Raw genomic sequence first — 27,987 nt, forward strand, 5'->3', positions numbered from 1 at the left:
GAAGAGCTGACAATTCAAAGGGAAGAGGACGAAAAAGCAAGAAAGGAGAGAGGTAAGCCCAAATCATTCGAAAGTGAAAAAGTTAAAAGGCATGATTTTTTATAAAGTATTGAAGGTCAAAAAGTTAAAAATGAAAAGAACAAGGAAAATATTTTTTAAAAAAAAATTAACAAATTGATGGAAAAGGAAGTAAAAATCATAAAGTTGAAGAAAAATATAAAGGAGAGAGAAGAAATACAAAGGGGTCAACAAGGCAAAATAAATAAAGTGAAAAGAAAGTTATTTTTATAAAATTAATAAAGTTTGCCCTTGTAACCCTAATACTAGCACGGAATCATAAATACTCTCAATATGTCCATTTTGTTTCAAAAAGAAGGGAAGGCAGTTGGAAAGAGGGAAGATCTTGGAGTATTGGATTTTCAGAAAACTTTATACAACTTTGATTGTCACATAGAAGAGTGGTAGGTTTTAGAGGCTTTCCAAATAGTCCCACAATCAACTTCCTAAGCCACACTGCTTCTCGGGCTCCCATAGAGGCTGCTATGTATTCTTCTTCGGTAGAGCTTTGAGCTACAAAGGACTGTTTCTTGCTTGTCCAAGAGATCATGGCAGATCCTAGACTGAAACAGTATCCAGAAGGACTCTTATGGTCAGTCACATTTCCAACCCAATCTGAATCTGTGTATCCATGTAAGTCGAAATCAACTTTCTCATATTTAAGGCCATATCCAATAGTGCCTTGTAGATATCTCATGATATGTTTTGCTGCCACAAGATGTATTTCTCGAGGTTCACACATAAACTGACTTAAAGCATTAACTACATAGCATATGTTAGGTCTAGTGTTAACCAAATACATAAGTGATCCAATGATCTGTCTATAATGAGTAGGATCCACAAATTTGGAATTTGCTGTAGCTTCCTTCAACTTGTGCAAGTTTGTTTCCATGGGTGTAGACATCGGTCTACAGTTCATCATTCCAAATCTCCTCAATATATCAATGGTGTACTTTCCTTGATTCAAGAAAATACCATCAGGTTTCAGCCATACCTCCAAACCTAGGAAGTAGTGTAAGAGTCCCAAATCCTTCATATCAAATTCTGCAGCTAGATCCCTTTTACACTGGACAATGAGATGGTCCTTACCTGTGATTAGGAGATCATCTACATAAAGTATTAGGATCAGCAAGTCACCATTAATAACTTTAAAATAGAGATTTGGATCTGCAACATTCTTTGAAAATTCTAAGTTCATGAGATAGCTGTCAATTATTTCATACCAGGCTCGGGGAGCCTGTTTTAGCCCATAAAGAACTTTCTTCAGTTTGCACACATGAGTTGTGGCATCATGAACTATAAAGCCTTCAGGTTGTTCCAAGTAAACCTCTTCTTCAATAATTCCATTTAGGAAAGCAGTTTTAACAATCATTTGATGAACCTTCCACCCTTTGGATGCTGCAATGGCTAATATTGTTCTAATCGAGGTGTATCAAGTTACTGGTGCAAAAGTTTCTTCGTAGTCAATACCTTCTTTCTGTGAGAAACCTCTAGCAACAAACCATGCCTTTTGTTTTTCTATACTACCATCTGCAACATGTTTAATCTTGAATAACCACTTGGAGGACACAACTGATTTTGCTTCAGGTCTGGGCACTATGTCCCAAACATCATTTTTCAAGATGGATAGGTACTCTTCCGTCATGGCATCTTTCCTTGCTTGACTCTTGAGGGCTTCAGTAACACTTTCGGGTTCTGAGTCCAAGATTTCATTCATTAGTGCATCATAAGTTAGTTTTCGAGGCCTCTTGCTTTCTCTGAATGTACCATCAGATGCCATGAAGCTTCCTGCTTCCTCTACTATTTTCCTAGCCCAGAGTGGTTGTTTCTTTTTGTTGATATTTGGATTTTCTTCTTGATACTCCCTCTGAATTTCAGCTTCAGGTGGGTTTTCATAAGAAGTGTCTTCAGGAACTTTTGTCTGAACTTCAGGGAAGTAACATGTTTCCTCATTTGAGGGAGGATTTTGTATTTCCAACTCATCATAATTCTTTGCCCTTTTGAAGGCAATATCCTCCTCAAATATTACATCCCAACTTAGCTCTATTTGTCTATGTCCAGGAATGTGGATTCTGTAAGCCTTTGTAGTCTCACTGTATCCCACAAAAATACCTTTCTTTCCTGAAGGCTCCAACTTTCTTCTCTTCTCTTTTGGAACATGAATATATACAGGACAACCAAATATCCTTAAATGACTTATGTCTGGTTTCCGGCCTGTAAATGCCTCCTCTAGAGTTCTGTTGTTAAGATGAGAATGTGGACATCTGTTTTGGATATAAACTACTGTTCGAGATGCTTCTGCCCAGAATGAGGTATCTAAGTTCTGATCGAACATCATTGATTTTGCAGCTTCCACAATAGCTCTATTTTTCTTGATCTTGCTGCTGCTGGCTGCCATGTTTGAAATGGAGACAATGAAATTTCTAGCTTTCATTTGCGGCTGGCGGGTCGTTATTATAACATTCTCCTCTTTTGGCTTGGCTGGGGTTACCAATACTTGTTTTCACCATTTTGAATTCCTGGCCATACCACTTTTCCTACCTCCTGCATTGTATGGTCCTTGGCACCTCCTTGAAGTACGGTGATGGGTTGTGTTGTACGATGGTTTGGTACTATTGAAGATATTGTAGCTATGGTCAGATTACTGAGATCTATTTGTATATATATATGTGAACATATGCCTTGCATATATTCACATATATATATACAAACTGAAGCACATACGATACCGATGTAAGACTTGGATTAATATCTTCACATCTAAGATGAACTTGAGACATATATGAATCAATATCAAATGTTAAGTGCTGGAGATGCGATTGAATTATAGTTCGATCCATGTTTGTATTGTTAACATACTAATAGTTAGTTAGTACTTACTAACTAATCAGATTCATATGAATTGGGTTAGTTACTAACTAACCATTAATACATACCGTTTGATATTGAAGAGACGCAACCGATCATGGATCGGTTCTACAATTCATATATAGCCTCATTCGATGGAAGAATGCAATCATTGAAATTGATAAATGACTTGTATTCTTTAGCAGAGATAATCCCAGCAACTCATATATTCACAAGATATAGTTCGGCATTATATATTCATTTGATATTGCAGATTGATAACAATATCCAAGGCATTCTATATCGCAGATCGACATCATATTAAGGGTAGTTTATACTGCAGATTGAATATATATTTTCAAGTGCTGGGCATTCACTATTAGTGAATTAATCATCATATCAGACATTACTGTATACTTACCTAGGCGAGGTCTATCGGTGATCAAGGTGGACTTGAGCAATATTATATATCGGGCACTGCTTCATATTAGTCAAAGTATAGATAAGTAACTGATTCTATACTAGTTGCAAATCATCTACTGCATTCTTTGATATTAGATTCTAAAGACTTCTTTACATACCTGTGATTTGTCTTTCTCTACTTGAGTCTAAAGAAGTTAAAGAATTGAATTTAAAGATACTTACCTGCAAATAGAAGACTGAATTTGATTTAGTTCACATCTATCTATATCTATGATAAGTTCAATTTGCATTAATAGGGACATTACACAAATTCAGGGTATGATTGGCCACTAGAACCATGCCCATTTGGATATATAGGCGCTCATCCTAAAAGTGCTAGAGATAGGGCTTGGAGGTATGCCTATGAAGGACTGGACCCTGGGTCGGTGATTTGTATTAAATGTGAAAAGGTATTTTATGGAGGCATAAACTACCTCAAATACCATGTTGCAGGCATCGAGAAGCATGATGCAAGGGTATGTCTTGGGTCCACCGAAGAAATAAAAAGAGACTTTAATGCCTTTCTTTCAGCTGGGGAAGAGAAAAAATTGCAAAGGGAGAGGGAAAAACTAGCCATGAGAGCAGCCATAGCTAAATCTCAAGGTGCTTCAGTTGACATTGAAGAAGAAGCAGCACTTCAGGGCATAGTGGGTTCTCGTCGTGGCCCACGTATCGGCAAACCTAGCATAACCTCGACCACCACGTCTACTTCCTCTAGTAGAGTACCTGTTGCATAACCATCAGGGACAGTCTATAGGTAATTTTTTTGTGCCCAGGAACACACCTGAAGCACAACCATCATTAGAGGCCACTGGATGGAATAGGGAGGCACATGAGAAAACATACATTGCATGTGCTAATTTTTTGGTACTTTAACAACATCCCATTCAATGTGGCAGACAATTCTTATTGGCTAAATTTTGTTATTCGGGAAAAAGGTACAAGGCCCGTTCTTGCAAGGATTTGGGTGGGAGATTAGTAAATAGTCCACTTGATTTCATTTTTAATTGTTTTTCTTGTTTATTAAATCAAAATTGTGTACTAAGACCTAATTTCACTTTGTTCTTGTAGGTTGCTCACAAATGCAGTTGATAGGGCAAAAGAAGTGGTGGAGGACCAAATAAAAGAATGGAGAAAATATGGCTGCACCATTCTTTCTGATGGGTGGACAGATGGCAAAAACCGCACCATTATTAATTTTTGGTTTCTTGCAAGGACAATGTGGTGTTCTTGAAATCGGTTGATGCTTCCAATAAGGTGAAAAATGCAGAAACATTGCCTGGAATGTTGGAGCACATTGTCATGGAGGTGGGATTAGAGAATGTGGTGCAAATAATCACAGCTAGTGCAACAACATATGTGGTAGTAGGTACAATCCTACAAGATAGGCACCCCACTCTTTTTTGGACACCTTGTGTAGCACATGCCCTTGACCTTTTTTTGGAGGACATAGGAAAACTTGATTGGGTGACTCCAGTTGTGGAAGATGCAAGGAGGATCACAAAATATATTTACAATCACCCTTCTACATTTGATTAGAGAGCACACTTAAGGGAGAGATTTGGTTAGATCCAATGTCACAAGGTTCGCAACAATTTTCTTGACATTGCAAAGCATTCTTGGTGCATTGACTTCTTTGAAACAAATGTTTGTGAGTCAAGCATGGCTAGACTCACCTTATTCAAAGAAGGCTGAAGGAGAGGGTGTCTCATGCATAGTCTTCAACAACCATTTTGCACAAAAGGTTGCAGAGATTGTGAAGGTAACTTCAAAACTTGAATCTTTAATTATTCTTGATTCAAGTCTTTCATTTTTAATTTGTAACTTCATTAATGTTGGTTGAAAATTTTGTACACTCGTGAAAGCAAACAAAATTGTGGCTTCAACCACAGTGTGTGAGTATGAAACTCTCCTAATTAAGGGAAGGCTCCCCCTATCTATCTAAAACTGAAATAAAAACAGGATGGGACAACAATCTTCCTTCTTTCTTCAAGGAAGCCTATATCCTTTTCTCTCCTTAGAAAAGTGATAGCAAGAAAATGTATAATAATGGTAACAACTTCAAATGAAAACGAGAGAAAGGAAATGAAGTTTCCTGAAAGCTCAAAGACTCCCGTCACTTCCTTCGGGACGGGACAGCAATATCAAGCTCAAAGACTTCCTATCTACCCTTTGCTATACAAAATTTTACAACGAATAAAAGAGAACAGCTCAAAGACTGGAATAATCTATTATTTCAACACAAAGACAAGAACTAATGCAAGCTCAAAGACTTGCTGCTATTTCTTATCAAACAATAATTTTGCCTCAAGAATAGACGCAAGTTCAAAGACTTGCTGCTCCTTCTAAACATTTTCCTATTTTAATTAATCTTCTCTACTTGCAGCTCAAAGACTTGAAATCAGATTAGACTAAGCTCCTTTAGAAACACTTTGCATGGAAGAAATAAAAAGATTCAAACTCAAACATGTAGCTCAAAGACTCAAAACTTGAGTAATCCTCCTTTATTATTCTTCAAAACTTTCAATTCACATACATAAGCTCAAAAACTTCTTGCTGTAAATTTGGCAGAGTTCTTGCTTGCTTTCCAAAAGATAAATATTACAATAGACCCCTCAAGTATTTATAGAAGAGGAGCCTTGAGAAAAAGGTGGGAGGATCCTAACTAACTTGAGAGATTCTCTCAACCACCAAGATTTATTCAATAACTAACTAAGACTTCAATAACTAACTAAGACTTATTCCAACTATAGTCCTAATCGGACACAACTTGTAGTCGCCTTACATGTAATTACAAAAGTGCAAGTAATGAGTAACTTGCATTTTACAAAAAATACTTTTACATGTAACTTGTCAAAACAAAATTACAAATGCATAACTAAAACTATTCCATGTGTCTAAAGACACGACTCTAACTGCATCATCCTTTGTCTGTGATGATCTTCATGTCGCTTCAGGATGCTAGAACTTGAAGTATTCTAGATTGGTATAGACATCTTGAACCGGAACGGGAACTCGCATCCTTGTCTTCTTGCTTGGGGTAGTACTATTTTTTCAGGAGGGAAAGGGTTGCCTTCCTCTTTTCATGTCATGACCATCTTTGTCTTGAAAGCATTCTATGCTCACAACCATGAATTGTTGTTGTATCTCTTTTTTGTATCCTCCTCCATTTCTTGAAATTTGCTTGCAAAATAAGGCCCATGCCTTAATCCATTGATTTGGTAGATTGTGTGTGCAAACCGGACTGACAAGGGAAGAGAGAAATTGATGCAAAAATGGGCTCACAAGTGAATTTCGGGTTTTGGAAGTTGCATTACATGTGTGGGGAAAACAAGAGCATTAACTTGCAATTGTGGAGAACAAACATGCAACTTCATATGTGTAATGGGTAAACACAAGTTTGCACTTGTAATTGGACCTTTAGAACTCATTTTCAAGTGTTTTTTGAGTGCATTTTGGACCAATTTCGGGTTCTGGATGGCTGATAGCAGGTAGACTTTAAATGGGGAAAATGAATGAAGGTGTGAAATGAGTGGATGAAATGGTATGTACGGATGATGGAAATGAATATGAAAAGATTTTGGGAAGATCATTTTCAAGAAAATGAGAAGAACTTTCAACATGTAATCCGGTTCTAGAAACCCGATTTTGAAAGGATGGGTATTTTTTCATTTTTGCAACTTGGAATTTCAACAAAAGATGGTTAAATCTTTTATCCGTAAGGGAAGAACAATTATTTTCATCTAACTTGTAATCGGGATTTAAAATCTCGAATACAAGTAAAGAGGGAAAACGAGGAAGAACAATGCAATTCTAAAATTGCTTTACAAAGGGGAAAATCTCTCTCACAAAACCGATTTTTGGGGAAGAACCAACATATTTACAAAACATAGAGAAATGAAACAAGAAGAAAATAAATCTTACCTTGCTCCAATCTGAAAATGCCTTCTTCAAAAAGATGATCAATCTTTGAAAGAAGGAAGGAGAACTCTTAAAAAGAAATTAACCGCATTCCAAAACCCTAGCTACGTTTTTTAAAAAATGTCCAAAACTGAAAAACGTGGCAGCAAATGCATGAGAAATGGCATGGAAAATGGCCAAGACTCTTTCTAACCTCAATGCCTTAGCATACCATGCCAAAACGATTCATAACATTGTTGATTTGTGGCATTCCAAATGGCAAAAAAAAAGTGGTTTTTTGAAAAAACGTGGCTGCTGTTATAAAGCTAAAAACCAACAATCTTAACCTCCACGTGGCGTGAAAGGTGTTTGAAAATGCATAAAAATAGGGACGAATCCAAAATGCCTTCTATCTCCCAAAAAATCTCCACAAAAATTTGCCTAAACTCCTCAAAAAAAACGTTTTTCCTTGCAATTCGGGTTTTTTGGAACCAATAGCAAGTTCGAAATGCATTGAAACAATGAAAATCGGGTTTTTTAGAAGATATAACAAGTTTAAAATTTCACTTTTTCAACATGTTGGGCAAAATCGGGATTTTTTGGCCAAATAGCAAGTTTAAAATGTCAAAAATGCACTTTATAAGCAAAATCGGGTTTTTTGGACCAAATAGCAAGTTTAAAATTGTCACTTTATTTCATTTCTAGGCAAAATCGGGTTTTGGAGAGAGATGTGCAAGTTTTAATTACTTGTAAAGGGAAAATAAAATCCCTACAACAAGTTTTAATAACTTTCACATATGTAATAGGGGTTTAAAATCCCTTTTACATGTAAAAACCATCAAAGTAGGGGTTTTTAGACCAAACTGCAAGTTTACTTGTAATTTAGCCAAAAAATCCCTATTTTAACTAAAAAAGACAATTAAACAATAAAAATGATAAAAACAACAAAGGAGAAATTTAAAACAAATTACAAGTAACATCTTTTAAATAAAAATGCACATGTAATAAGCCAAAAATTCCCCTACAAAGACCAAAACAATGAATATCATTAAAACTTGCAGTTTGAAGAAAATTCTCCACCTGCTGTCGGGATTTTAAAACCCGAAATTGAAGGAAAGACATAGCAAACGAATCCAAAATTCGACGAAATTCGAAACGTAGTTCGAGGATGGGTTGAGGATTAAGCCAGTCCAAGGATTAGTCGAAATTTTGCCTCGGGAAGCATGCCATAGAGTTAAATCTTCAACTTGTAGCGATTGTTCTGAAACCCAAAATTGCACAGAAAGCTAGGAAAAGGAAGACCAAAACTCACCAAAACTTAGACAATGATGGCAAAGACACCCCCCAATGATTTGACACTATCAAATGTGAGTTTTGTACCTTGTAAAACGTGCCTTGGAGACAAAAATGACACTTTTTAGGCAAAAATTTGTATGGGTTGTCACATTTTTGAGAATCCAAAAATGAGGACAACAATTGGCTCTGACTGGGGAACTTTCTTTGATTGTTGGGGCGATTGAAGGGAGTAGAATCCAGAACTCTAAGTGCCTTAGTATCCATTGGGTTACAGAGTCAAGCAACAAAGACACGGATGACAAGATGAATGATATGATTGACACAAAGCAACTAAGTAAGACGCTAACTTGTGCAACTACACTTATTGAATATGGAAACCTACCTATCCTAAACTAGCCACAAAGAAAACTTTTCAAATGAAACCATTCACTGGCTCAACAAAATAGTTACTTTTCTTCAACAACTTATGGTACCTTGCATGATCATGAGCAGCCACAACCAATTGAAGAACAAACAATTGTACCAGAATTTGATGAAACACTCCTTGGAAACGATGAACAAATTCACCTTCCTCTTGAAATGAATCATATGTACTGCTGCTCCAAAGTAGATTTTTGATGCTAGGCAGCTAGACTGCTCTTGCTTAGCTGTAAATGCATGTTTGGACTCTTCAACAAGTGTATCTACCAACTCAGGAACAAGTGAAACCTTTGTCCTCCCATTGGCTTCCAACCAAGAAAGATGTCTGATTGGACATCCTCTCGATGGGACAAAAACATAATTCTTCTTGCTGATTACATCTTTATCAGTTGCTTCTTCAACCATAACCTTATGTTGGACAGAGAGATCTTCATGTGATTCAAATGAAAACATGATTGCATTGCATTCCTCAGTATGCTGTTTACAAACTTCAGATTTGAGAGAATCATCAACAAGATTTAAACAAAACTCTTCTATAGTACTCATGAAATGATCCTCATCAAGTTTTGGGGTAGATCTCTTATGCATGATATGTCCAAGTTCACGACCTTGGAACACGAATGCATTCATTTCAACTTGATTGGGACCTTCATGCATGCTCGTACAAAAAGAGAATTCTTCTATAGAACTTTCTTGGGGACTTGAACCAATATCAAAACCTCCATCTTGGAAAATAGACTCTTGATTTTCATCTTTCTCAAGCTTCTCATGATCTTTTAACTTATGAGATATCAGTTTAACATCAAAGCTTGAACAAAATAGTTCCATCTCATCCCAAAATGTATCCTCTTCAATATCTTCTTTACTCTTTTGAATAGGAGAGTTGAAATTTGCTTTATGACAACTCTCATCAAACTTTCCAAACTTCAAAATAGAATTGTCTTTATGTTCATAAATCATCTTTTCACATACCATGACATGATTGTCCTCCTTTATCGACACCTTGGAAGAATGGCCTTCAACCTCTTGTTGTGCATTGTCCATGGTATCCGGCATGGTCCATTTTTTTTGTTCATCAGCTTTCTGGAACTGCATAAACCAGATTTGAGAGTCGCCAGCTACGTCTGCTTCCTCATCTTCTTGGAAGAGACCAGCAAGATCACTTTGTTCAAATTCAGAATCCTCCACTGCTGCATTTGTTAGTGGTGCCTCAAGAGAAAGCCCTTCTGGTGATGAAGTAAGCTTATCTTGATTTTCAGCTACATAACTAGGAGCAATATTTGGGTATGGCCTCCTTGGAATGTCTTTATAAGGGGACGAGAATACACCTTGAGCTATTTGCCTTTTGAGGGCAATCAGCTCATTAGCCAACTTCTGCACCATGGGATCTGTTCTCTTGGTAGCCCATTATCCCAATGAAGAGATTTCTTTGGACCCATTTGATTCTATCTTCATCTTACCAGTAAGGATAAGATTATCTTCAATATCAATTGCCAAAGCTTGCGTTGCAGCAAGGTCTCTCGGAACTTCCCTGGAGCAAATTTGCAGAGTGCCAGAGCAAGTTTGGAGACGAAATCCTCCAACCTCTTGATGATAGGACGAAAACCCTTCATCAAACATCACCCATTTTGCAAGAGAAGACTTTATTTGTGTAAAATTCCTTAGTAAACATTTATTACATACAATGCTTATATCCAGATTATGCAGAAAATGACCCCAGATAATGTGTATGATCAGTTTATTCAGTAGAATACCATGTAGTTTTGCCAGTTGATTCTTGTCATGCATATGAAATTCTTAAATTTACTCTTACAATATCAATTTAGCCTCTGAACTTGTTATTCAACACAATTAGATTGAACAGTCCTTATACAATTTCAATATCAGATAGTTAAGCTTTTCAGTGTACACCTTCTAAATTGCGATGTCGTCAATGCCAACTTGCTGACTGTGACCTTCTGGTAACGTCAGCGTTCGCTCCCTGGCTGTCCGTATGTGAGGCCTCTACCCCGACCACGTACCACTGCTTCCCTCCGAATTGTCTTTGTTAAGTCTTACGAGTTAATCCGCCAAGGTTGGTCCACGGTTTTTGTAAGGTAATTATAGTCCTCCCGCATTAGTCATTGTGACTTGATCGCCATCCTTCATGCAATGCCACTATGTATTACTTTACTCCTCACAGGTTCACATTCCCGGCATCGGCCTTCTAGCCGTTAATACGTGATGAACATATTCTCCGTCTCCTCCTCCAGGAAGAACACCCCGATACAAGCATTGATAAATCCACTGGTCTCCGAGCACTCCTTAATCGATCATATGGAATATGAATGTTATCATCCCTACAATCGTCGATCGCATCCGATACGTTCATAAGAAATATGAGTATGCTTTGGTCCCTGCGTCTGACATCCGCACCCGATATGTTCTTAAAAATTATGAAGATTGTATTCTGCTCACGACATTCCACGGTAACATACCTGCACGGCTTCCACCAGCTTGCCATCCACCGATCGTAATAGCACCAATAGGCTAGTCTTCACAGACGAAAGGAGGTTGAAATCTGTTTGCAGTCCGCCAAACAGAAAGATGACCTTCAAGTCTCTAGATTTTGTTTTATATAATTGCCTCCATACTCTCGGATGCAAACATCCTTTTATTAACACAGTTTGGTTAGGAATCCCGTACTAGTTAGAACTAGTTACGGACTGAAATAAAATTAACGACATTATTGTAAGTATTAATTATTTATATAAATGAAGGAAGAAATTTATATAAAATAATTAATACAATTTAATACTTTCCTTTAAAAGTTTATGGGGACATGACAGTCTCCCTTGCCTTGTGTTGCTTGCCCTCAAACCACTCCAAAACTTTTTAATTTTCCCAGGTAGCATCATCTTGAGGCAGATTTTTCCATTTCATGAGGTATTCTCTGATAGTTCTGTTCCGCAGTTGCCTATCATGCGTTTCCAAAATTACTTCTGGTATCATTTCGAGTTTACCTTCATCATTGAAAGGAGGTAAATCTTTGGACACTGACACTTGCTGTCCCAAAGCTTTCTTGAGACATGACACGTGAAAAACATTTTGTATCTTACTATCCAGTGGTAGATCAAGTTCATAAGCAACTGCTCCAACCTTTCGGATTACCTGATAGGGACCATAAAAGCGCGGTTTTAATTTTTCAAACCCACTCCGTTTTAGAGAAGTTTGCCTCTAAGGTTGTAACCTGAGAAATACCAAATCCCCCACTTCAAAATGGCGTTCAACTCGATTTTATCCGCATCGATTTTTTGCTGATTCTGAGCACATTGCAAATTCTCCATAAGGGCTGATAAAATGTCTTGGTTTTCTTGAAGCCAGTCACGAGTTTTAGGTACATTGCTCTGTTCAAAAGCCAAGTCAAGAAAAGAAGGTACATCGTAGCCATATAATGCTTTGAAAGGAGACATACCAATTGACATATGAAAAGTAGTATTATAACAATATTCACCCAGATATAACCAACGAACCCAAGCTTTTTGATGACCAGCCACATAGTTATGAAGATACCCTTCGATCCACTTATTCTCTATTTCTGTCTGTCCATCGGTTTGCGGATGATAGTTGGTGCTATGATTCAATTCTGTATCTGTCAATCTGAAAAGTTCCCCCCAAAATATGCTAAAAAATCTGCTATCTTTGTCACTGATTATAGTGTTCGGTAAACCATGCAAACGGAAAACCTCTCGGAAAAATACTTCTGCAATCTGAACTTCTATAAATTCTGTAATGATAGAGAAAAATGGTGCATATTTAGTTAATCTATCAACCACAACAAATATACAATCTTTACCTTGGGATTTCGGTAAACCTGTGATGAAATCCATGGATATACTTTCCCATTTCTGATCTGGTATAGGTAGTGGCTGTAATAAACCGGCAGGATATGTTTGTTCTGCTTTATTTTGTTGGCACGTGGTGCATTCTTTGACATAGCATAGAACATCGTTTTTTAAGCCTTTCCAAGTGAACCTTTCTCTTACCTGACGATATGTTTTGAAGTATCCAGGATGCCCTGCCAAAGGAATGTCATGCATAGATTGAAGAATTTTCTCTTTTAACTTTGATCCTGAAGTTAAATAAATCTGTCTTTGTAATAAATAATATCATTAACAACTTTATATTTATCATCCTGTATATTACCATCTAACAAATCACACGCAAAAGAATCCTTTGAATACTCAACCAGCAATAAAGATTTCCAATCAGTTGTTACGACAGATAACGCATTGATTTCAGGCCTTCTAGATAAAGCATCAACAACAACATTATTTTTACCTTTTACATATTCAATCTCAAAGTCATAGGCTTGAATTTTACTGATCCACTTTTGTTGCCTGTCATTTAAATCTTTTTGTCCCAAGAAATATCTTAGACTGTTATGGTTAGTTTTCACAACAAATCTCCTACCAACCAAATATTGTCTAAATTTTGTCAGTGCATGCATGATTGCCAACATTTCTTTATCATAGATAGATTATACTTTTCTCAAGTTTATTAAGTTTCCTGCTTTCATAAACTATAGGATGTTTGTTTTGCATTAAAATTGCTCCTATTCCATCACCCAAAGCATCACATTCCAATACAAAAGGTTGATTAAAATCTGGAAGAGCAAGTATCGGACAAGAACTTATTACCTCTTTAAGTTTCTCAAATACCTGTTGAGCTTCTTCAGTCCATTTGAATGCCCCCTTTTTGGTAAAATCTGTCAAGGGTGCCCCAAGCTGTGAAAAACCTTTGACAAATCTCCTGTAATAACTGCATAAACCAAAGAAACCCCTTAATTCTGTAAGGTTCCGTGGCGGTGGCCAATCCAAAATGGCTCTTATCTTTTCTTGATGTACCTGTACCCCTGTTGCACCGATCATATGCCCTAAATACAAAATTTTAGTCATTCCGAATTGACATTTAGATGCCTTTGCATACAATGATTGTGATTCCATGATACCAAGGATTATATTAATATGTTTCAAATGCTCTTCCCAAGTTTTGCTATAAATCAATATATCATCAAAAAATACGAGCAAAAATTTCCTTAACTGTTTGTTAAAAATATGATTCATACAGGACTGAAATGTGGCCGGAGCATTTGTTAGACCAAACGGCATAACCAAGAATTCATAATGACTGTAATGACAGCGGAAAGCAGTTTTATGAATGTCTTGTTCCCTTAATTTAATCTGATGATATCCTGATCTCAAATCAATTTTAGAAAAATAAATAGCACCATGCAATTCATCTAACAATTCGAGGAATTGGATACCTGTTTTTGATTGTTTTCTTGTTAAGAGCTCTGTAATCAATACACATTCGAAGAGTTCCGTCCTTCTTTTTGACCAACACTACAGATGAAGCAAAAGGACTAGAACTAGGTCTGATATGTCCCATATCCAATAACTCCTTAATTGCCTTTTCTATTTCATCCTTGAATGTTTTAGGGTGTCTATAAGGAGTAGTAATCACTGGTTTAGCACCTTCTTCTAATTCAATAGTATGTTCGAAACCTCTGTCAGGTGGAACTCTTGGAGGATTATCATTAAAAACCAAGTGATGGGAATCTAATACTGTTAACAAATCAGCTTGATAAGATTTAGATTCAAAACTTGATACCTTGTTGGAGATTAAACATTGTGCTGACCATGCCACATCTCCATGTCTGAAAATAGCTTCCATTCTTTTCGCATTGACGATCTTGGGACCACTGTTAGACATACCATGAAGGACTACCTTCTTATCATCAATTTTAAAAGAGAATTCCATTCTTTTAAAGCTCTGAGTATATTCATCTAACGTTTCCATCCACTGTATGCCCAAGACAACATTAGTATCAGCCAGATCAATCACATAGAAATCATCAGTAACAGTGTAATTGCCAAGAATAATATTCAACTTAGGAACTTTATGAGTACTAGACAAATTAGTCCCACCTGCTACTCTAACATCAAATCCTTCATGTTTTTCAGTCTGCAAACCACGTTTTTCCACAAGTGCTGCATCTATAAAATTATGAGTAGAACCACTATCAAGCATGACAATTACACACTATCCATTCAAAACTTCTCTAACTCTGAAAATATTATAATGTGGGGTTCCTGACATGGATGCTATTACTCCTTTTCCTTGTTTGGTACCTGTTTCTGACTCATTATTCAGAGGTGTTCGTTCTATGTTAGGTTCAACATTCTCTTCATTCTCACTGTCAGACATAACCTCAATATAATGAATTTTCCCCTTCTCTAAACATCTGTGTCCAGGCTGCCATGCTTCCCTACAACTAAAACATAGTTTTTTCCTTCTGAGCTCTTCTCTTTCCTCTTTATCTAGCCTGCTTTTAGGGAAATCATCTTTGTTGAAGGGTTGTTTGTCTTTTTCCGGTTTAGGAGGTGGTCCTTTGTTAAAAGGTTTTCCTTTTGAAGATGGTTCCAATTCTCTTGCTCTTTTGACAGCTGTTTGTAAAGTAGGGGGGTTTAAGGATTTAACCCACCCTTTGAGGGAATCAGACAATCCATCTATAAATATCACAATTTTGTGTCTTTCTAAAATTTCAGTCACTAAGACCGCCAATTTTTCAAATTCAGAAATATATTGTTCAACAGTTCCAGTCTGCTTAAGCTGAGTCAATTCTTTAAGATGTAATTCAGGGTCTTTAGAATCAAACCTATCAATAAGTTTCTCAGTGAATTCAACATAAGTACCTATCAAATTATGCCCCAAAGTTATTTGTCCGTGATGCCACCATTCATGTGCTACACCGTCAAGATGTAACGCAACATATTTAATTGCTTCCTCTTCCAACATAGGGTTTAATTGGAAGTAAGTATCTAATTTTTGCACCCAAGCTCGAGCAGTTGTCTTTCCTGAACCATCAAAATAAGGAATGGACATTTTTCCAAATTTTCTCTGTAATTCACTATTATTTCCTCATTGTCCTCTTGGCCTATGTTTCATTCTGACATCTAAATATTCTCTAAATGTCATTAATGATCTGAATTCTTCACCGGAACCTAACCTGTCTTGATGTATTTCTTCCTATATTTCTCTTATTGTAGGTTCATTTTCAGGTGGCTGGTTTCTAGCAGTAAATGTAGGCATAAATGGTCTGGCTGTTCCTGTTCTTTCTTGGCTGATTATCAACTGACTGTTCATCTCTACCCCCATTGTTTCCCCCATTATTGTGATGTTGATTATTCTGTCTTCCATTATTTTGGTGCTGATTTATATTATTGGCCATAAACTAGGTCATCAAGTTGGTCATTCTATTAATGTTATTTTGCATATCTTGTTGACTTCTGATCAGTGCAGCCAATAAATCCCTATTGTTATCCGGGTCTCCCATGTTGGTTTCAAAGATAATTTCTTCGTTAGTTTTCTGTGCGGCTATCCTCAATTTCAAACGAAATAGATATACTACGCTGTGTTAAAGGAGAGTTTGTAAATCTGTTTTGACGGGCCCTAGTACTTCGGAAATTATAATTTCCTTGGTGCATACTCAACTGTGCATTAAGTTTTTCTAAAAGCACCCTACAGGCTGGCAGGATTCAAAGCTTTGATACCACTGTAAAATTCCTTACTAAACATTTATTACACACAATGCTTATATCCAGATTATGCAGAAAATGACCCCAGACAATGTGTATGATCAGTTTATACAGTAGAATACTATGTAGTTTTGCCAGTTGATTCTTGTCATGCATATGAAATTCTTAAATTTACTCTTACAGTATCAATTTAGCCTCTGAACTTGTTATTCAACACAATTAGATTGAACAATCCTTATACAATTTCAATATCAGATAGTTAAGCTTTTTAGTGTGCACCTTTTAAATTGTGATGTCGTCAATGCCAACTTGCTGACTGTGACCTTCTGGTAACGTCAGCGTTCGCTCCCTGGTTGTCTGTGTGTGAGGCCTCTTTCCTGATGTAATGTCCCTACTATTTAGAGATCATTAACCTGCAAAACAGATTGTTAGAACATAACAAACTTATATATATATATATATAGATATAAGTAATCTAAATTGCAATCTAACTTCAATGCTTAATTAACATAATCATAATTTTCATCTAATAAAAAGGATACAATGCCATATGTAAGTATGTCCTTAGGCGACCGTGCGGCTCGCCTTCTTGGAACCCCTTGCCCTCCAGGAATTCGAGTCCTATCTTGGGTGTAACCTCTTACACCCAAGCCCTCCAAGGAAGACCCTTGTCTATTCCTTGTCTTGGGTGATGCCTTCATCATCCAAGCCCTCAAAGAGGATCGGCCCGACCTTTGAGTCCTGTCTTGGGTATAACCTCTTATACCCAAGCCAGCCAAGGAAGACCCTTGCCTTTTCCTTGTCTTGGGTGGTGCCTCCATCCTCCAAGTCATCAAAGGGAATTGACCAGATCCTCCTCTTCTTGGTTGAGTTTAGTCAACCAAGCCATTCATTTGTATAACAGTTTCAGTTCATAAACTATCCCTTGTGTTAACATGAATTCTTAATGTATTCTTAAATTAATATATACATCAATACGATTTTCCATCTTTTACATATGCATTACATTTCTTAAAATACCTTTGTATTCATAATCCTTCTTAATATACAAACTTATGTATACAACAATTACAAGATTATATCTTTTACCTATTTTTTATGACTAGTGAATATTATACATTAATATATGTATAAATATCCACTAGACTACAATTAACATCATCTATTAATGAACCTTATTCATTATCTATTATTCATTAACTAATATTAACTAATATAAATGAACCTTTATAATTAACATCACCTATTACTATTAGTAAGAATGACAATTCATATCCTATACTTATATTGTTTAATATAAGTGGGAACTCGATTTCTTACCTCTCCTCCGTGGTCTGCTCTTCCTTACCTTTTTCCGCAGCCTGCTCCTTACCTTCTTTTTCGTGCCTTTAAGTCTTACTGCTGCCTCCTTTATAACCCTTGAGGGGTTGTGCCCCTCCACGGGCCCCTTCCGCATGAAGGGGTGCGGAGGCTGCGATTACCCACGCACCGCTTCATGCGGAGGTAACCCAGCCCCATGTGGGATTATCTTTAACTTATGTTTTATATATAATATAGTAAATATTATACCTTGCTTCCTTGTTAGTATATTAAATATTAATTATGTTTCATTTCAAATATATAAAATACTATATATTATCTCCTTTCAATATATTAAATATTAATTATATTTCATTTTAAATATATATATTATTTCTTTTTAAATATAATAAATATTACATAATGTTTATATTACATAACATTTCATTAAATATATTCAATATTACACATCAAAATATATTTAAATATCTTTCCATTTAAATATATAACATTTCCTTTAAAACAATTAAATATATTTCCTTTTAATTTTCATAGATTACTTAGATTATTATTTTAATTTATTCATTTACAATATCCTTATCCATGCAAGTCTTACGGGTTAATTTGCCAAGGTTGGTCCATGGTTTTTGTAAGGTAATTATAGTCCTCCCGCGTCGGTCATTGTGACTTGATCGCCATCCTTCACGCCATGCCACTATGTATTACTTTACTCCTCATAGGTTCACATTCCCGGCATCGGCCTTCTGGCTGTTAATACGTGATGAACATATTCTCCGTCTCCTCGTCCAGGAAGAACACCTCGATACAAGCATTGATAAATCCACTGGTCTCTGAGCACTCCTTAATCGATCATATGGAATATGAAGGTTATCATCGCTGCAATCGTCGATCACATCCGATACGTTCATAAGAAATGTGAGAGGATGCTTTGGTCCCCGCGTCTGACATCCGCACCCGATATGTTCTTAAAAATTATGAAGATTGTATTCTGCTCTCACGGCATTCCACGGTAACATACTCGCACGGCTTCCACCAGCTTGCCATCCACCGATCGTAATACCACCAATAGATCAGTCTTCACTGACGAAAGGAGGTTGAAATCTGTTTGCAGTCCGCCAAACAGAAAGATGACCTTCACGTCTCCAGATTTTGTTTTATATAATTGCCTCCATACTCTCGGATGCAAACATCCTTTTATTAACACAATTTGGTTAGGAATCCCGTACTAGTTAGGACTAGTTAGGGAGTGAAATAAAATTAACGACATTATTGTAAGCGTTAATTATTTATATAAATGAAGGAAGAAATTTATATAAAATAATTAATACAATTTTATACTTTCCTTTAAATGTTTATGGGGACATGACAATTTGGTCCTGAAAAAGGGTTCAAACCAGGTAATTGAAGATGGCAGCAGTATTAAAGGATACTGATTTTCAGATCTGAGTGAGGAGGAGACCCAATTTGATGAATATTGTGCATATTTTAGCCAGCCCTACTTCCTACACCTAGCCATACCACTCCAATCTGCCTGTGGAAGCCAATAAAATAATTGAGAGGGTTTCAGCTTGGTCTTACTGCTCAGAATTCATTGACAGCAGACTATAAGAGGAAGCCATGGGTTTATTTGGATGCATTACACCAAATTGGAGCTACATCAGCGAATTAGAGTGAAATATTGGGACAAATTGTTGATCTCTCATGGCAAGGTTTCAGAATAAGCATCAGGATTGCCTATTATTCATTCATTTGTTTTTGTTAATTATTGTTTAGAAGATTAAAGTGTATTGGAGCTGTTTCTACATATTGGAAGCTCCTGTAGCAGTGCATTCATTCAATAAAGTCAATTTGGAGCCACCAGGCAAGGCGTTGGATCATTGGCAGGCCAAATTTGGCATTTAGAATTGATAATTAATTAATCTCTTATATTTGTTAGTTGCTGATAATAAATCAGTTATTCTGAAAATTTAATTCAGTAGATGTATTTGCACTTGTTAGTGATTCCTATTTGCATTGTTCATTATATCAACCAAAAAAACCAAAAAAAGTATTAAAACTCAAAAACTCTCTCAAAAACTACAACTACAATTCGCTGGCCAAACACTGAATTCTAAACCAAACAAATCAGAATTGAGATATCACCACGTCGACATCTTTCATTGTGATGTCGGGATAATATTTATAATATTTCCTGATTCTGTTATTTTTCTACACCCTTGTACGACTGTGTAATTTTTTTTCCTCCGGCTGCCTTGTATGGTTTGTTCCCTCTGTGTCTATGTACGGGTCTAGGTTGTTTGGATTCCCTTCACCAAGTCTGTACGATGATGGCCTCTATCTCCTTCCCATCACTGTACAAATTTTTGGAATATGTATGGATTTGGGATGTACGAACTTTCCTACTATCTCCTGCGACTTCTCCTATCGTCGTACGATGTGCCTCTTTGCCTTGCTCAGAATCGGAATTTCTTACCTTGTCCTTCACTCGTACGATCTTAAGCCTGTACGGACTTAGTTTTCTCGAATTTCCCTACTGCTGGCAATTTCCTTCATCCGACACTTGTACAGATATATTCTCCACTTGAAACCGTATGGTTTTTCCTTCACTTGTACGAATTCTGATGCGCGTTTTGACCTTCTCTTTTGCTGTATGGATTTCACCTTGTACGGATCTCCCTTTGCTACCACCGTACGGATTTCGATCTTGTGCGATTTCTTCAACTTTCCACCTAAGCCTTACAAATCGTACGAATTTTGCATTTGTGTTTAGCTTCCTCCTACGATTTGTTCTGTTTATCTTCATCTCCACTATATGGCGCTGCCTTCTCCGTCCGGTTCTTTGACGATTTCTTCGTGTTGGCTATCTTTTGTTCATCTCATATGGCCTTGATTTCTTAATCCATGACCATACGGCTGTTCCGTCGTCTTCTACTTAGCTTCCAATTTTTTTATTTATTGTGGCATCCGTGAATAACTACCGCCATACATTGCCGTACACCCTATTCCCGTTGACTTTGGCTTGTACGACTTATTTCTTTCTGATGGTCGTAGGATCTTTTTTTTTTTTTCCTAAGGGTCCTATGATTTCCGTACGGGTTATGTCGGCTTTCTTTTATTGCCGTATGATTCAATCGCCTTCCTTTTACCTGCCGTATGGTGAGTTCTCTAAATTTTTTTTTAGAGAACTCACACATATATATTCATTGATTACATAATTACAATGTATCTCCAAACTAACATATCTAGCATAACATAACAACCACATCAACATATCCCGGGGATAGGTACACAAACATATATATGAGTGTCGGCCGGCTGCCCAGTGTCAACCGGCTGCAACCGTCAGCTAACCGTCGACCCCTCGATAACAACTTAACAAATACTAATTTACACAACAACAGATGCAAACCTAGCTCTTGGAATCTGCTTGCTCAGGAGTTTTGATTGAGACGTTTCAATGCTTTTCTTGTACTCTCGGCCATGTAGGAATCGTCAACTCTTCCCTTCGCTTCAGCCTTCCACACACTTGTTTTGCCTTTAGATTTTGTTTTATACACCCTTGGCTCGACTTCTTCCCCTTTGATTGACAACCTTTCATGCTTGAAGGCTACTATCATACAATTTTGTGAAGGAACATGACTTTGTCTCCCAACTTTCCTTGTCTAGAGAAGATTGTCTTGAATTTTCAACTTGTCTACGTTCTCGAGAAGGGCTTTAACTTGGGAATCATCCGATTGTATTTTGATCAATTGTTTCTTGTAATTGTCTCCTTCATTCCCTTTGCTTGATGATCCTTAAAGATTGCCCAATCTCATGGTCTTGACCATCTTGTGGCCCCTTTTCACCTTTATTGGGATCTAAGGGCATGAATTGCTCAAATCTAACTCCATTTCTTTTGAAGCAATGATGCCAAATGTTTACTGCTATATCTGATAGAATAAATACCTGAATTAATAATAGAGATGATAATGTATATTAGATACCGGAGTAAAATATATCTTTATTCATACATGGAGTTATTACAGAAGAAGACTAGAGATGGTCAGCTAGGGATTGGATTTGATGCGACTAGGTCATACTACTTCCCTTGATGATACACCATATATTTAAAGGATTCGACGGTTGCCAAGAGGGACACAACCATCAACCATTTGACGCTTATAAATACCTGATACTTATAACTACCTGAAGATGATAAACATTTAATACGAACAATTAGTACATAGTCGGATAACCAATATAATCAAACATAACAATAGACATTGTACGCTGAGCACATGGTTTCCAATGTATTCCTGTTATACTTGGATTGTCTGAGAATTTGAAGAACTGTTACTTGTCCTGTATCCATATAGGAATTCTCTATTAGGTATTGAGTTGAAGTGATGACACAAAGACACTTCACCCATAGCTTATGAGTCCTAGACATGCATGTACTGATGGAGATGACTTGTTACAGAGTTATGGAAAATGTTATGAGGCAGTCATTCAGATATTCGTAGATACAGAATCAAAGATATGATATAAGATTCTAAACTGGAAATTTAGCTCTTCTATATATTTAGAAGAGATGGAAGAACTTTTATTTATATAACTAGGGCAGAGATTGGTTGTTAAATGAACTATTTGTTTAGTGGAGGAACGTTGAAGTTAGTTCACTCTCCCGAATAGTAAGTGGTATGCAATCAGCATTAGGAGAATTAAATTTTTTATGTTGTAATTGTTTTGGTGTGTTGATGTTGTACGACTTTGTGTGGATGTAGGAGATTTTTAGATGTCCATCATCATGTGTAGAATGTTAAGACTGAGGAAAATAAATTTATAGATGTCATGTGGTGATGTTTAAAATACCTATGCACAACAAGTGTAGAAAGGTATTCTTGCCCTGCAATGTGTATCAACTTAACAGGAGTGCATTGCATTGTGCATTCAAGTAATAAGAGTGATGCATTGTAAATCATACAAATTAAAAACATGTATTGTGTATGCTACACATAACCACATCTCTCTTGTCTAGTCGATGCCATTTAATTTTTGTATCTCATTTTCTTTTCTGTAGCTACAACACTTATGTTTGATTTCGTGTTAGTGAATTATAAGCACCATGTCGTAAATAATGACATTAAATACTTAACCTGTCATATTCTGCACATCTGTATATGTTTGGCTACCCCCTTGACTTGCTTCATCTATGTGACAACCTTCAATGTGTCTTGTTGAAACCATATACTTTTTTTTTGTTAGGCGTGCTGCCTGTCTTGTCTTTTCTTTGTTGACCTGTCTCCATTTTATTGTCTCGTATAAGGTATTTATCATTTGCTCTAACAGGCTAGTCTGTATGTCAGTTCAACTGTTCAACTGTTCTTCTTGTTTCTGGGGCAACCTGCTGTCAATATCACTCTTTTTCACTCTTAATATTATTTAAGAATGATTAAGCAATTTTTGCTCTTTTAATTGCCTAATATTTGATTCCTGTTTCAGGGGTCTAAATTAGATGTGGGTGCTCAAATGAGTTCTCTTCTGTTGCAAGATAGTGAATTTATGGTCCTCATTCCATTTACAAAGAAGCAGCACCCAAATGATATTGGTATCAGTGGAATAACTTCAAAATTAGATATTCCTGCAAATGATTACAAACAAAATCTAATTGGGGATAATAGTGATAGCATATCACAGTTGTGTTGTAAAGGAAAGATATCAGGGACAGATATTTCTGAATCTTCAGGAAAGCATACTCGAGCCGTTGCTGATGCTGCCTGGCATGATATTATTTCAGATCTTGATCTGTTGAATACTTCATCAAAATTTTCACCTGATGTGTGGTGTTCAGCCAACGCCACCAAAAGTGTAGTGGGAAAAAGGAATGAATTGCATGATAATCAAGAAGGGGATGGGAGTAGACCTGTTGGTCTTTCATTAAATTCCTTTAGATTGAATGAGCTTAGAAATGTTAAACAGGATAAGGATTCAGACAGAAAAAGGAAAAAAGTGAAAGGTATAAATCAAGATAAATCATCAGCAATAACAGAAAACTTAACTAAGAATTCTGGGTCTGCATGTGTTGAGATCCTTGATGAAAGAAGCCATGCACTTGGTGAACAGGTTATCAATTCAAAAACATTTTTGGCAAATGATGCACAAGAAGTTTATTCTTCAAGGCTATCAAAGCTCATTAGGGATACAGATGTTGAGTTGAGATCTCTATGTGGGAGTTTGAACAAAAATCTTAGAGAAGAGGAAAATGCTGGAAAGCAAAGGGAAGTTCTGTCTTATCCTCCTGCTTTACAAAGACCGATCAAGATCTTCAAGATTCTGAACACTGTTTATGGGTTCTTGGAAAAACAGCACATGCAAACTACTTGGAATAATATCAAAGGAGCATTGAAGCAGCTCTTCTGTCATGGATTTGAAGAAGTTACTTTGAAGGACATTGAGCAACTTGCAAAACTTTGCCCAAAGGTAGCTAAATTTACAAGTAATTTTTTTGGTGTCCAAATTTGTCAAAAGCTGGTAAGTTTTAATGAAAATGTCAATGCTCGGAGTGTTGACTCTATAAGATAATAAAGTTCTTAGGCACAAAATGGGAGAATGTTGTCAATATGCTGATTGAAGTCCAGAGTTTGTCAAATCTGTTTTCTGAGACATTCATTTTATATATTTTCTGTTGATTATTAATGAATTCTTATTGAATTTTTTTTTGGGCAATGATCTATAGTTTTTTTCTTTTATTTTATGATCAGCAGATTCAGTATGTGGCTTTGTTATTTTACTTTTCATTCAGTGATCATTCTTGAACTTGTAATGGTGCATTCAAACTTTTTCCCCTCTATTACTGTTCTTTATATTTCAGTCCATACAATATTTATGTATATTAATTGACATCTGTTCATGTCCTAGAAGCAATATGTCTTTTGGAAGCTCCCATAGTTATCCTCCTTTAAGCATGCCAATTGGTTGCTTGGCTCTTGCTAGTGGAATATTGTCTGAAATGAACTAAATTGAGATCTGGAAACTATGGAAATGAAAATTTTAATAAACTGTCTGAAAAGCATATCTCTGGAAACCATATAAACCTGATTGATAATGAATTTCCACCATCTGAAACAATAAAACTCTATTCTAATTTCGGATACAACCAATACACAGAACTACCAAAGTTCTCAGTCGAGTCCCTGCTATCTGTGATGGTGGGCCAATCTTCAAATATAATAATAAGCATAAATTTAAAATTGACATAAGTAAATAATATTTATCACACTTTTTAAACTAAAAACAAAAATACCAGTGACTTTTTCAAAAACGAAATTAAAATTTAGGTAAAAAATAAAATAACTTCATAAATAAAAATAAAGTAAACAATGTAATTGTTGTCACAGGGATTTGCACCTGAAAGCTAAGTTGAGGGCTTAACAATCCCGTGAAACATGGAAACACCTTCGAGCCTGTGGGTTGCTCAAATTGAAGGTGAATCTCCAGATTATGGCTGGCTCCCCTTTAGATATCCTAAAAACTGTAAATGATGTTCAATTTACATTCAATATGCAAGTTATAATTCTATTATCTAATTTTGTATTATTTAATTTCTTATTGTATATATCTAACTATCTTCTTGCTTGTGGCAGTTGAGAGGAGCATTTAATATTTTCTATGTGCTATCTCAAGAATGCCACTTACTATAAGTATATGACAAAGAAGGCACGGTCAAGCAATGCCTTGATCTGTCATGACCGATCAAGGCATTGCTTGACCGTGCCTTTTTGTTTATACTAACAAAAGCATGTTACGGTAAATGCCAATCGGTGATTATAACCGAAGTTCATCGGTGTATTGACCCAAGGCTGACCGATCAAGGCATTGCTTGACCGTGCCTTTTTGTTTATACTAACAAAAGCATGTTACGGTAAATGCCAATCGGTGATTATAACCGAAGTTCATCGGTGTATTAACCCAACGCTAACAACTGATAGTATATCGGTGGCTGTCAATGTTAACAGCCGATAGTTATCGGTGTGTTAGCTTTGACAACCGATAACTATTGGTGTACACTAACACACCGATAACTATCGGTGACTAATACATTGCCACCCGATATGCATTCCGATAACCCGATATATATTATATGCGCTCCGATATAATATTATATGTAACCCGATATAATAAATATTCAATTCGGTATATATTAATCGGTATCATCATTATTTATGTTTAATTGATATTCATCTAAATATAGGATTCATTAGATAGATGAACATGAGGAAGATACATAGTGTGATTATCAATAGATTGCCCATATGGAAATATAGAATGGCTATCAATGATGAATTAATTGCTTGATGGTTTTATCATAGTTATCGATATGATAAATGATTGAATGAGAGACTTCATTTATCTCTCATTCAATCATTTATCTTACCGAAGCTATTATGCATTAACACTCCCTCTTAGCTAGGTAAGATGAATGTAGACAATATATTCAAGCATCATAATTTAATTGATAGATATCATTTTAGTCATTCATGGGAATCATACCATCTAATCATTTGGTATGTGGTATCACCTAAACACGTGATATTGAAGTTCATCAGTCTTACGATTGATAGTGTTGGTTGAAAATTTTGTACACTTGGGGAAATATACAAAATTGTGGTTTCAACCACAGCATACGAGTAAAAACTCTCCTAATTAAGGGAAGGCTCCCCCTATCTAACTACAACTTGGAAAATAAAATGGGATGAAACAACAATCTTTCTTCTTTTTTCAAGAAAGACAATATCCTTTTCTCTTCACAGAAAAGGATAGCGATTGAATAACAGCAGTGACCACTTTCAAGTGAAATAAGAGAAAGGAAATTAAGTTTCCTGAAAGCGCAAAGACTTCCGTCACTTCCTTCGGGACGGGACAGCAATATCAAGCTCAAAGACTTGACTATTGGAAGTCCTATCTACCCTTTGCTATACTAAATTTTACAACGAATAAAAGATAACAGCTCAAAGACTGAAATAATCTATTCTTTTAACACAAAGACAAGAACTAATGCAAGCTCAAAGACTTGCTGCTATTTCTTATCAAACAGTAATTTTTCCTCAAGAATAGACGCAAGCTTAAAGACTTGCTGCTCCTTCAAGAGAGTTTCCTATTTTAATTAATCTTCTCTACTTGCAGCTCAAAGACTTCAAATCAGATTGGACTAAGCTCCTTTAGAAACACTTTGCATAGAAGAAATAAAAAGATTTAAACTCAAACATGTAGCTCAAAGACTCAAAACTTGAGTAATCCTTCTTTCTTATTCTTCAAAACCTTCAATTCACATACATAAGCTCAAAGACTTCTTGCTATAAATTTGGTAGAGTTTTTGCTTGCTTTCCCAAAAGATATATTTACAATGGACCTCTCAAGTATTTATAGAAGAGGAGCCTTGAGAAAAAGGTGGGAGGATCCTAACTAACTTGAGAGATTCTCTCAACCACCAAGACTCATTCAATAAATAACTGAGACTTCATTAACTAACTAAGAGTTACTCTAACTAACTAAGACTTATTCCAACTACAGTCCTAATCGGACACAACTTGTAGTTGCCTTACATGTAATTACAAAAGTGCAAGTAATATGTAACTTGCATTTTACAAAAATTACTTTTACATGTAACTTGTCAAAACAAAATTACAACTAAAGATTACAATAGAGGGAAAATTCAACCAAGTGTTGAAAAACACTTAAGTTGCATTTTGTGAAGACACGAATCCTTGAAATTTCCGGATGCTCGCTTCTAGTTCCTTGGGATTCAGTTCATTGGTGTTCTTAGCAACAACCATAGTCTTCACAATAGTGTCGTGACAGCGGAGGAGCGCGGAATTGTCTTTATCCAGGATAGACTGGATCTCATGCAAAAAGGCTTGGTGTTTCATCAATGTTTGAATTGAAGCTGCCGAGGATTGTTCGCTCCTCCATTCATTATGAATCCTCATCTGTAAATCAGCAAGAACCTCTTCTTCTGGAAACAACTCTCCATCCTGACTTACTACATTGCAAGAGGCCCTTTCACATTGTGAGACAATACCTTGATAAACTTCATCCCGGAATCTCCTTGCATCACTGATCTCCTCAA

At 36.3% G+C, this 27,987-nt stretch overlaps 1 protein-coding gene across 5 annotated transcripts in view; it reads left to right on the forward strand.

Moving 5' to 3' along the window:
• Window positions 1-27,987, forward strand: part of LOC131066901 (uncharacterized) — a 401,673-nt gene that overhangs the window by 6,172 nt on the left and 367,514 nt on the right. For all 5 annotated transcript variants that reach the window (XR_009111744.2, XR_009111745.2, XM_058001780.2 and 2 more), the window contains exon 2: window positions 23,364-24,341. Coding sequence is in view for 3 of the 5 variants with exons in the window: in XM_058001780.2 (XP_057857763.2) it covers window positions 23,364-24,341 (978 nt within the window). In the remaining 2 variants the exon portion in view is untranslated. The remainder of the gene's footprint in view (window positions 1-23,363; window positions 24,342-27,987) is intronic.

This window comes from Cryptomeria japonica, chromosome 9, assembly GCF_030272615.1.
Source record: "Cryptomeria japonica chromosome 9, Sugi_1.0, whole genome shotgun sequence".
NCBI classification, from domain to species: domain Eukaryota; kingdom Viridiplantae; phylum Streptophyta; class Pinopsida; order Cupressales; family Cupressaceae; genus Cryptomeria; species Cryptomeria japonica.